Here is a 12,234-nt window from a genome sequence, read left to right as displayed (position 1 = left end):
AGAGAGAGAGAGAGAGAGAGAGAGAGAGAGAGAGAGAGAGAGAACCATCTCTGAGCAGAGAATGACAAAAGAGACAACACTATCTCCAGATTTATTACTGTTTGATGTTACCAGGAGAATTGGGCACCACCTTCTGTATTCTTTGCCAGTCAGGCGTTCAACTCCTTCTTCATATCAGGCAGTGGAGTTTTTGACCTTAGTTGATCCTTTCCGGAGCTATCATGGTGGCCATCCTATTTAGGGAGGGTTCCTCTACGAGTCAGTCCCATGTTAATACAGGCACTGGGGTTGATAGCTGGTTAGAAGTTACCTTGGTGCATCTGAGCTCCTAAAGGAATCTTCATTCCTAGACAAATGGAGACACCTATAGCCATAATTCCTAGCTTCACATTAACATCAACAAACACTGTCAAGAGTTAGTCCCATTAATCCTTTTCTTTTGATGTATTTTCCCATTGGCTCCTTTGCTTTGTTTATTTTTATTTTTTTTTTTTACAAATTAACTACCACTGTTTGCTTTCCTGCCTACTTTGAAAGTAGTTTAAAGAAGACCCTAAGGTAATTTAAAGAACATCTGTGGCCTTTCCATGCACTTCACTGCTCATTGCTAGCTGCTTTTTAACACATGGATTTTTAAGTAGAAGAGTGAAAGACTTAGATTTGTGTTTTGAAATATAACTTTGATTATAGGGTAGGTGATGGATTGTAAGTTGGCCTGGGACCTGGAAAAAGATGGCTATAACTAGACTGAAGGAAGAAAGACCTGGTTGAGGGATATTTTAGATGTGTAAACTAAGAGATGGACAGCACTTGAACTAGTGTTCCCAGCTTGATTTCATTTTAGAATCACCTAGGGAGCTTTTAAAAAACAAGCTCCATAGCAAGTGGTTAAGTCAGAATGGGTGGTGGCAGGCATTAGTATGTTTTGAAAGGTCCCCAGATGGTACAAATGTGTAGCTGGTGTTGAGAACCATTGTCATGATCAGGGCTAAGTCAATATGGAAGGTGAGAAGGTATGTGTAAGAGAAGAGGCGAAATGGATCTAGTGACTGGTAGGACTTGGAAGTGAGGGAGCTGGTGGGGTCTGAAGTGATTTCTGGTTTGTAGCTTACGTAACAGAGCCTTAAGAAATTATTAACCTTTTTTTTTTCATTTCTCCATATTGCATCTTGTGCCACTAATGCTATATAGACATCTCAAAATTCCTGTAAACATGAAGAGTCTAAAAAAAAATTCTACTGGAAAAACCATTCAACACATAAAATGTGGTTGCTCTAACTGAAGCCTGTTTCTCATGCCCATGTGTCACTGGCCTTGGCCCCATTTGTGGTTGAGCCCCAGGGCCACCTCCCCAAATGTCCTCTCTAATCTTCTCTCTGCAGCTGCCACCAAATCACACTCCTTTGGGGAGTTTCCTTTCCCTTAGTTTGACTTTAGAATAGGATGTTCTTGCCTGTAGATATTCCATTCATTCTTGTCTCCCAAACAACTATTTTTCCTTCATAGCTTCTTACCACTCTAGTGTGGTTTGGGTGTGGTTTCCGTTATTTTGTAGTATTGATTTCTTCATTTGCTTCTCCCAGTGGATAAATTGGCTTTTTTTGAAGAACTCTTATTGGTCCATGTATCCAGGCCTTATTCCAGGGGCTTTCCATAGTGGTTGCTCAGTAAATGTTTGTTGGATGAACCAAATGAAGCCCATATGTCCTTTTCAAGAACTTAGTTGCTAAACACTAGGAGTAATAAGACCTAGATACTGCAAAGGACTGTACAAACTCCTTGTGTCCCTGGTCCTACCCTACATTTTAACTCCCTCTTAAGGTAGTAAATGGAAGTATTCTGGGACTTTTGCCCTCTACTTTTATTTCTGCTTGCCTTCTAACCTAAAGCGCAGCCAACCAACCAGCCACTCCCCACCCCCTCTCCACACACACACACTCATATACACTTACCAGGAAAAATGAGAGCACTTAATGAAGCCTTGGCCACAGAACACTTTTTGAAGACATGCAGTTTTGTAACACTGGGACATTGCTTTCAATAACCTTTCATAGAAGGCCTGAAGTAGGAATTTTATGTATTAGAGCTGTGCTTTTCAAACTTTCATGTGCACAGTGTCACTATTAGTCATCTTGCAGTGCTGATTTTGACTGAGTAGATCCGAGGAGGAGCCCAGTATTAGATTCAGTGTTTCTTAACACCTCCCAGTGTAGTTGAAGATTTTTGTGCATAAACCAAACTTGAAGCAGCAAAGTGTGAGTGCTATACTAGCAGAAACACAAAAGTGTTCATTTTTCAGATTAAGAAAACTTTGACTTTAGGGAGATTCAGTGATTGAACAGAAAGTCACAAATAGCAATCAGTAGGGATGAGCCCCAAACCAAATCTACTTGACGCTCAGGATAGCTGACATAAAATTTGATAAAGTAGTTCTTAGCAGTGATTTCTTAGCTTAGTTTATTGTTTCTGATTTTACTTGGAAAATAGCTTCCAGAATTTTCCCAGAAAGTACATTTTATTTCTGAGAAAAGAACTCTAAAAATTCTTCCCTCTATAGTAGTTTGCAAATGAGAACCTTGAGTTTGTACATCCTAGAAGCATACTTAATTTAACTCTTTCATGGTAGAATTTAGGAACCTGAGACCAAGGGATATGCAGCCACATAACATGTTTGAAGGCATCAACAACAATGCCAGGCACAGAGTAGGTGCTCACTACAAGATTATTGAATTTATTAATTGTTTTCAGTATTCATTTATTCACATGTCAGGCTCTAGACTAGCTTCTGAAGCTTGTTTGTAGTAAGAATTCACACTTTGACTTGATTAGTAGGCTCATCTCTTCAAAAGTGTGCAAAGGTAAATGTGAATTGATACATCCAAATGACCAAATTCATAAATATCAGATTAGTGACCACTTGCAGGATAATACAGATGACATAAATTGAAGTCTTTGTGAGATCAAGTGAGAAGTTTCTGTCAGGGGATTTTCCTTGAAGACACATAATACTTCTGAATTTATTTAAATGTGTGAAAATATGGTTCCAAAGAGTTTGAATATAAAATTTGACAACACGATATATCACATGAAAAATTTAATTCAAAAGCAGTAGCTCTAAATCTGTTTTAGGGTTAATGGATTCTTGAGAATTTGATGAAAGCTAAGGATCTTCTCCTCAGAAAAAAATCTCCAAATGCATTTATAATAAAAAGCTGATCTAATTTCAGGAAAACTGTAGACTCTGGGTTAAGAGTCCCAGAAATAGAGACTCTTTTCTTAATTTTATTTTTATCTTTTCTATATAATATCTAGGAGAAAAAAATGGAATCTAAGAAACACTGGAAGAGATTTTTATCTGAGCTTGAAGTTTTACTACTGTGAGTATATTTTGTCTGGAATCCCCCCTCTTGTCTGGGGTTCATCTATGTTCATCTTTGATTCTACAGCACAGCGCCTAGCGTCGTTGGCATTTAATTAACGGGGGTTGGATATTCCAACAATCTGTAAGTTTTTGACATCTGCTTCAGTATATTCCTGAAAGTACATTTAAAAATAGACCATTTACATAATTCACTTGAACATATTTGAACAAGAAACTGTCACAAGAAAGTGGGTTAAATAGTGTGTGACTAACATGCCTGAATAGTAATTCTTCAAACATTAGAATTATATATATGGCACTCTGTTCCCCTTCCTCAGAGACATTCCAGTCTAGAAGCTGTTTCCTCAGTATAACTGTCTTCAGAAAGAGAGTTTTAGACAAAGAAATCAAGGGCTTTTGATGTGCATATTATTTTCTGGGAATTCATTCATGAATCAAGAGTCCTCAGAGACAAATTTAAATGACTTCATTGTCCTCTATATTCATATCTGCAGCTGTGCATCCTCAGTGGAGGCCCCTACCCCTGGAGAGCTCACTCATCACCCTTTATAAACAGAAAAGGCCCCTTTCAGATGTTTTCTGCATAGATATGTAAAGTGAGGGGTGGAAAGGCAGGTGGGGAGTAAGATATTGTGCTGAATTCTCTCCCTTTTATACCCAAGACCAGAAATCAAAATATTAGAGGCTAGTCATTAAAACTTGATATCATTTAGTCAATAAAGAACTGGATTCAAAATTGCAATAGTAGGTTTTTACATTTAAGTTTTATTTATTTATTTGCTTATGACAATGATATTCAGACATTTCAAAATTCCAAAAAATATAAAAGAGCAATTGAAGATAAGCTTTTCCACCACTACCAGACTGATTTTTTTCCAAGGCAAAGTGTTATTAGTTTCTTGTGTATGAGAGATATTTTATGCACAGGCAAACACACATTGTGTTTTATTTCCCTTCTTTTACACAAAAGGTAGCATTAGTACATTGTTCATTTTCATGTTCTGTGCTATACTGTTCCTCTCTCCTGTTGAGAGATTTTTTTTTTCTAATTCTTTATTTAAAAATAAAATTGCAACAGGAAAGCCTGTTCTCTTTGTGTCATATCAAAAATAAAAAAATTGGTAAGACTATGTCAGAGAGATTTTTTTCCTGTACCTGTTTCTGGGAGCTTAAAGGTTTCAGTCTTCAGTGTATTTTAGTTTATTTTTGTGTATGATGTCTGACAAGTCCAACTTCATTATTTTATAAGTGGTATCCAATTTTCCTAATGCCATTCATTAAAAAGACCTTTCTTTCCCCCTTGTGTATTTTTGGCATCTGTTTTAGTCAGCCATGACCAAAAGACATAATGAGAACAAATTAGAGGAGGAAAAGTTTATTTGTCGGCTCATGGTTTCAGAGGTCTCAATCCCTAGATAGCCAGCTCCATTCCTCAGGGCTCAAGGTGAGGCCGAGAACATCATGACAGAAGAAAGTGACAGAGGAAAGCAGCTCAGAACATGTCACCAGGAAGCAGAGAGACAGAGACTAAGCTCAGCAAAACATGTACCCCAAAGGGACACCCCCAATGACCACACTACCTTCAGCTACACCCTACTTGCCTTCAGTCACTGCCCAGTCAATCCATTCAAGTGGATTCACACAATGATTAGGTAAAGGCTTTTAAAACCCAATCATTTCACCTCTGAACTTTCTTGCATTGTCTCACACGTGAGCTTTTGGAGGGCACCATGTCTAGACCATGATAGCACCCTCGTCAAAGACTGTTTGACCATATATGTATATAAGTTCATTTATGGGCTCTGTTGTATTCCAAAACAGTACATACTATTTTGATTGCTACAGCTTAGTAATGCAGTTTAAAGTTGGAGAGCGGATGTCTTTGGCTTTGTTTGTTCTTTCTCAAAATTGACTTTGACTGGGGTCTTTCATGGTTTCATATGAATTTTAGAATTGTTTTTTTTATTTCTGTAAAAAAGTCATTGGAATTTTGATAGGGATTACATTGAATCTGTAGATCACTTTGGGTGGTATATGTATTTTCACAATTTTTCCAGTTCTTGTGTATTTGATATCTTTCCATTTACTGTGTCTGATTTCTTTAATCACTGTCTTACAGATTTATCATTTCCTTGGTTCAATTGATTCCTCAGTGTATTATTCTTTTTGATACTATTATAAATGGGAGATTTTATTAATTTCTGCTTCAGATAGTTTATTGCTATTGTATAGAAGCGTTATGCCTTTTGTATGTTGATTTTTATATCAGGAAAATCTGGTGAATTTGTTCATTAATTCTAACTGTTTTTTTAGTGGACTCTTTAGGGTTTTCTATGTATAAGATCATGTCATCTGCGAACAGCTAATGTAATGTCCTCCTCTCCAATTTGTATATTTCTAATTTCTTTTTCTTGCTTTATTGCTCTAGATAGGATATACAGGACCATGTTGAATAGAAGTGACAAGAGTGGACATCCTTGGCTTGTTCCTGATCTTAGAGAAAAAGCTTTCATATTTTTACCACTGAGTATGATGTTAGCTGTGGGCTTATCCTATATGGCCTTTATTATGTTGAAGTACATTCCTTTGGTACCTCATTTGTGGAGAGTTTTATTGTGAAGGGATATTGAATTTTGTTAAATGTTTTTCAATATCTATTGAAACAATCATATGAATTTCCTCCTTCTTTTTGCTAAGGTGATGGATGATGTGTTGATTTGCACATGTTGAATCATTCTTGAATCCCAAGGTTAAACTGCACTTGGTCATGGTATATGATCCTTTTAATTTTCTATTGCATTTGGGTTGCTAGAAGTTTTGCATGTATGGTCACCAGTGATGTTGACCCTGTAATTTCCTTTTCTTGTAGGGTCCTTTGTTATTAGGGTAATTAATGCTGGTCCTAGTAAAGCAAATTGGTAAATGTTTCCTCCTCTTCAATTTTTGGGAAGATTTTGATATAATTCACCTTAAATGCTTGATAGAATTCACCTCTGAATCCCTCCTGTTCCTTTTCTTTTTCTCTTTTTTGGAAGGCTTTTGATGACTGAATAAATCTCCATCATCACTAGTCTGTTCAGATTTTCTGTTTCTTCATGATTCTGTCTTAGTACACTGTAGGTTTCTAGGATTTGATCCATTTCTTCTAAGTTATAGTTTGTTGGCACATGCTGTTCATAATAGTTTTTTATGATACTTTTTGTTTCTGTGGTATCAATTGCAATGTCTTCTCTTTTGTTTATAAACTTATTTGAGCCTTCTCTAGAGAGAAAGATCTCAGTGTAGTTTCAATTCCTTTTTCTGAGTGAGAATCACAATCCTTAAAAAATATATACCTCCTTTTTTTTACAAAATATCTGATAACATCCTTTGACCATTTAAAAAATTAGGTTATTAGTTTTTCTCTTAATGGGTTGAAGGAAGATTTTGTATGTGTGTGTGTGTGTATAAAATACTATATATATATATATATATATATATATATATATATATATATGCAACTCATATATATATATGAAAAAATTAGACTATTTTTACAATATTAGATATAAATTATTTTTACCATACTGTCATTTTGTCTTTGCTTATTCTACTTTTTTCCAAGTAGAAATGATTTTTATAGTAGTTGAGTTTATCCTTTTTAGTGGATTCTAAGTTTTTTTTTTGGTAATCTGTCTTTACTAAACGGTTATAAAATAATCCTCCCATTTTTTCCTAATACTTTTATAGTTTGATTTCTCACACTTATATATCGAATCCATTTGGTTTATCTGATGAGGTATTTTGCACATGAACTACAGCTTGTCTGTTTCTTTTGAAACAATCCTGATAGTGTTTACTGGGTTCCCAAAATAATCTTGGGAGGATTAAATTTATGTTGTTGAATATTCATGAGGTACTGGTATTATTATTCATTTTATTAATATTTATTTAGTGTTAGGAACTATTCCAAGTGCTTTATGTGTATTAATGCATTAATTCTCACAACAATCCTATGAGATAAATTCTATTATAGATCCCCATTTTGAAGAAGAGGAAACTCAGGAAAATCCTAGATTTTCTACGAGGTACAATTTATTTCCTAAATCATCTTTAGTCTTCCTCTTCTCAGACACTGAGATGTTACTAAGGGAAGCCTTCTCTTATACTGTACAGTCTGAAGTGGGATTGGGAGAGAAGTTCATAAGTAGATGGGTAGTTTCACTAAAGTAAGTGATAATGTGAGAAAATATAGAGGAGGAAAGGATGGGAGCTTGAAGGTGAGCAGCAGAATGGGCTTCTAGGAAGATGCACATCTAAGCCAAGTCCTAAAGGAGTTTTTAAGGTTTAGTATTGAGGAAACTACTTACACAAATTTACAAACTCCTTAGAATATGACTTCTGCTGCTGCTGCTGCTGCTGCTCTTTCTCCTCCTCTTCCTTCCTTAAGGGAAGGGAAAGAAGAGAATAATTTATCTTACCGTCCACAGGGAGACAAAATAACTTGCCCAAGTTCACACAGCTGGAAAATGACCAGAGAGATTCAAGCGCAGATCAAATCTATCACTCAAGTCTGTCTGCTGTATCACACTAGGAGCCACTTTCAGCATTTTGTCTGCAGTAGGCATTCAGGGATGCTTGCTGAGTTGATTTCAAAACTACTGACCTTCAGATCTATATAACTTATGGACTGAAAAATTTGTAGAGAAAGGATGGGTGGCCTGAGCCCATAGACTCCATGATGTCTCCAGGTCCCATTTTTGCTGACTTCTGTAGTATCGGTATTTCTGCTTGATCAGTACTATTTAAAAATAAGAAAATGGTTGTTTCTGTTCTGTGGGCAAGAAAGCAGAACACCCAGGCCATGACTGGGTCTGTATGATGTCTGCCATCTGCTGCCTTTCAAAAGATTTTTCTCTTTGAATTTTAAGTTTCAGGAGAATCAGCCAACCAGTGTTATAGATCAACTGTTTAAGCAGCTAAATATACCTCATCAATTTCTTTTCAGTCCATTTCTTTTCATTTTATAGATTTGGTGTGAATCATAATAGGTATAAGGACCTCGTAACATAGAAGTTTTTGACATATTTAAAAATAAAAGTCTGTATGTTTTTGTATGTGTATGTGAACACAGGTACACAGGCATGGTTCCTTTGTTGAAGTAACAAGGATAAAAAGAACACACAAGATACACCTATACATAGGTTGTGTGTGTTTATACGAGTTCTCTTACTAAAGAAACAAATAATAAGCCTTTATAAATAGAACCATTTTTTTGCAGCTTAATTTATCTTAATATCCCAGCAATGCCTAGGACATAGCAAGTATTCAATAGAAAATGATTGGATTAAACTGAGTTTGCAATGTGTGTGAGCTTCACATGTTTTATGTTGATAGTGGTTACCTGGGTTCCACTGTTCTTTGTAGCAATGATGTTACTAAGGGAAGCCTTCTCTTATACTAGAATTTTTATTAGTAGCCTAATCAATTATGAAAGGAGCTTGAGAAATATATACTATAGGGATATAAAAGTCTGTTATTTAAATTGAAAGATATATTTTTCAACATTGAACTTTACTCGTTTTGTGGATTTTTGATAACAGTGCAAGTTTTGTGAAGAGTAGGTGCTGTCTCTTTTGGTCTGTGTAACCCAGCATCTGACCTAGCAGAGCTCAATAGATACTTGAACGGTCTTCTGTACTCCTATATTTGGGTGACTTGACTTACACTTGTGTACTTAAATCAGTCAAATGAACAATTCCAGTTGCGTTACCTTTATCTATTTACTTAATAGCCACATTTTGTTTCATGTAGATAAAAATAAATTAATATCGGTGTTGTCTATTTTTTTTATAAAATTTCCAAAATCTCAGATCTTAAGAAAATTTTACTTTTTAAAATTTCTGCCTTGTATTTGGAAATTTTATTTTTATTTGCATGATAATAGTCGAAAAGAGTTATGTAGTATTTGTTGAACTCCATAGACCAATTTAGAAAGCAAGTCTGTGTCCATTGAAATTACTTTTCTGTTGGCTGAATTTATATGTTTTTGTCTTATTCCCCACTCCTCTTGCCACTCCAAAGTATTCTCATGATTTATTTGAATAAACAGTTTGATGGCTTTAAAAATCTTGTGTTTCAAGGTTTCGTCATCCGAACATACTGGAGCTGACTGCGTATTTTACAGAGACTGAGAAGTTTTGCCTGGTTTATCCATATATGAGGAATGGAACACTTTTTGACAGATTACAGTGTGTAGTAAGTCACATCTGCCATTGTCCTCTGACCCTCTAAGGCCTGGGGATTAGCTGCCACAGCCTTCTGGGGAAGCTGGGAGGCCAGATGGGGGTATCTGAAAGAATCACCACCAATGGGCTTCCCCAGGAATGAGAAGGCTACTCCCCCAGTTGATTTCTTACTCCTGGAAGGTTGCATAAACACCCAACTTACTGGGTTTTGTGCAGGGTTGTAGTCAAAAGATTTGTTGCATCCTTCCTTGATTCTATACCCTGAGTGAGTTTACATTCCCTTATTTCTCAGATAATTTTTTTATTATTGGTTATTCAAAACATTACAAAGCTCTTGACATATCATATTTCATACATTTGATTCAAGTGGATTATGAACTCCCATTTTTACCCCGTATACAGATTGCAGAATCACATCGATTACACATCCACGTTTTTACATAGTGCCATACTAGTGACTGTTGTATTCTGCTGCCTTTCCTATCCTCTACTATCCCCACTCCCCTCCTCTCCCCTCCCATCTTCTCTCTCTACCCCATCTACTGTAATTCATTTCTCTCCCTTGTGGCTGTAGCTCAGTGGTAGAGTGCTTGCCTTGCACACAGGAGGAACTGAGTTCGATCCTCAGCACCACATAAAAATAAAGATATTGTATCCTTCTCAGATAATTTTAATGTGCATAACTTTATATGAAGTATCTTTCAATACCAAGGATAGACATAAAAGTGATATGAACTACTTAAAGGGAAAGAAGTTAAATATGTTGTAATTTCTCATATTTTGAAAGGGTAAATCTAAAAATTGATTCCAAATAGGTTAAGTTTCAGTTAGGATGAGAATAAAAGCAGATTATTCTCAATTACCTACACTATTGTGCCACAAATAAAATCTTATTTAATGAACTTTTAAACAGCATCATCTTACTAGCCACATTTGATGTCATTGTTTTGTGCTGCTGGGGATCAACCCAGGGCCTTCTGCATGCTAGGCAGGGGCTCTACCCTTGAGCTACACCCCCAGTCCCAGTCCACTAGCTATATTTTGATTAAGTTAATAATAAAAATTTTGTGGTATTTCCATCATCTATAGACAGACCTGTAACAATTATTGGTAGTACAGGAAACACATCTGGAATTAAAAATAGGTTGTAATAAGCCAAAATGTTAATTCACCCCTCACCCCGCTTCACCCCTGCTTGTATTGTAGCCTGCTTCCACGTCATGAATACATAGATAGCTTGTACTCAGAAAGTGCAATGAAACCCAATGATGTTTGTTTCTTTTAGGGTAACACGGCTGCACTCTCGTGGCACATTCGAATCAGTATATTAATAGGAGTGTCCAAAGCAGTTGGGTACTTGCACAACACCCAGCCGTGCTCAGTCATCTGTGGCAATATATCAAGGTAATTGACCCCAGAGCTTTAAATCACGCCTCCTAGTCCCTTTCATCATCACAGGTGAGTCATCCTTCACAGTATTTTCTGACTATAGTTTTCCCGGTATGTATGGGTATATGAAGAATTCTCATCTAAGTATGAAAAATCAAACATTTGTATAAATGAAAATGTGTCTATCAGAGTTTAAAAAAAGCTGCATTTATATTGACAAAGAGAGAGGTTATATATCTTTGGGAATTCCTAATGAACAATTCTGTGTACCTTATTAATTATGCCTGATAGCAGGATGTGACATGAACCTGGACTAATCTCCTCCCTCTTTTAAACTGAGGTTTAAGGAAAAAGTAGGGGATTTCTAAGATTACAGTAGAAAACAGCAATTAAAATTCTTGGTCCTTTAATCTAATGTCTTGCTTATCCCACTGAGACTGCTATCTCATAACTTCATATATAAATAGGTGATAGGACAAGTAGCAGCCCTAGTGTTTACTTCTGAGACATGAGAAGGTCAGAAGTAGAGTCTCCTTTCTTTCTTTATCAGTGGACATAATGCCTCATTTAGATAAGGTATATACCCTATAGGAAAATCCCCCTGGTGAATTTTTTCCTGTGTGCCCTTCATCTTGAACCTGTAGAAAAGTCTATGAACATTCCCTTTGCTAAATATTAGGGGAGACTGAATTGAGAAGGGTGCTGCCTCTTTTGAACCATTTTCTACTATTTTTTGGGGAAAAAAAGAGCTGTTAGTGTACTTTTGACTTGAACAGAAGAAGAGCTGATTGCTTATTTGTTTTTATGGAAATGAACTCCACATGAAAAGACTTTAGATTTTTACTTAGTCCTAAGGGAGTAGTGGGAACTATCCACAGATGTCTGTTCCTGTTGTAGTGTGGAAATTCATCAGCTGTTGGTGGCTCCCTAGAGTCAGCATAATGTTGATGCACCCTTGCAGAACCTAGACGTGGAGGGCCAGTGCAAGTCTCAGGGGTTGATGGAGTCACCCATTGGCATTGGTTCCAGTGGGCTGATGTGGTCATCCCCAACCTAAAATTATCCCCTGTCTATCTAACACTGGTATAGTAGGTGCTCAAGTATATGTTTTACTGAATGACAAGTTTCTGGAATTTTGCTTTATATATTCTTTCATTAGTTTAACTTAAAGTAAGCATTAGTTTATTTTAAATCCCACATGGTAATTCATTGATTTTATTAAGTTTCCTTGGTGTG

General features: G+C 36.2%; 1 protein-coding gene across 2 annotated transcripts in view; it reads left to right on the top strand.

The window, feature by feature from the left end:
- The window catches only part of Irak3 (interleukin 1 receptor associated kinase 3), a 54,174-nt gene that overhangs the window by 24,652 nt on the left and 17,288 nt on the right, over nucleotides 1–12,234 (top strand). For both annotated transcript variants that reach the window (XM_015483048.2, XM_048805682.1), the window contains 3 exons: nucleotides 3,313–3,377; nucleotides 9,505–9,619; nucleotides 10,895–11,013. In XM_015483048.2, the coding sequence (XP_015338534.1) occupies nucleotides 3,313–3,377; nucleotides 9,505–9,619; nucleotides 10,895–11,013 (299 nt within the window). The remainder of the gene's footprint in view (nucleotides 1–3,312; nucleotides 3,378–9,504; nucleotides 9,620–10,894; nucleotides 11,014–12,234) is intronic.

This window comes from Marmota marmota, unplaced genomic scaffold, assembly GCF_001458135.2.
Source record: "Marmota marmota marmota unplaced genomic scaffold, marMar, whole genome shotgun sequence".
In the NCBI taxonomy this organism is placed as follows: Eukaryota; Metazoa; Chordata; class Mammalia; order Rodentia; family Sciuridae; genus Marmota; species Marmota marmota.
This window is presented reverse-complemented; position numbering and strand designations above follow the sequence as displayed.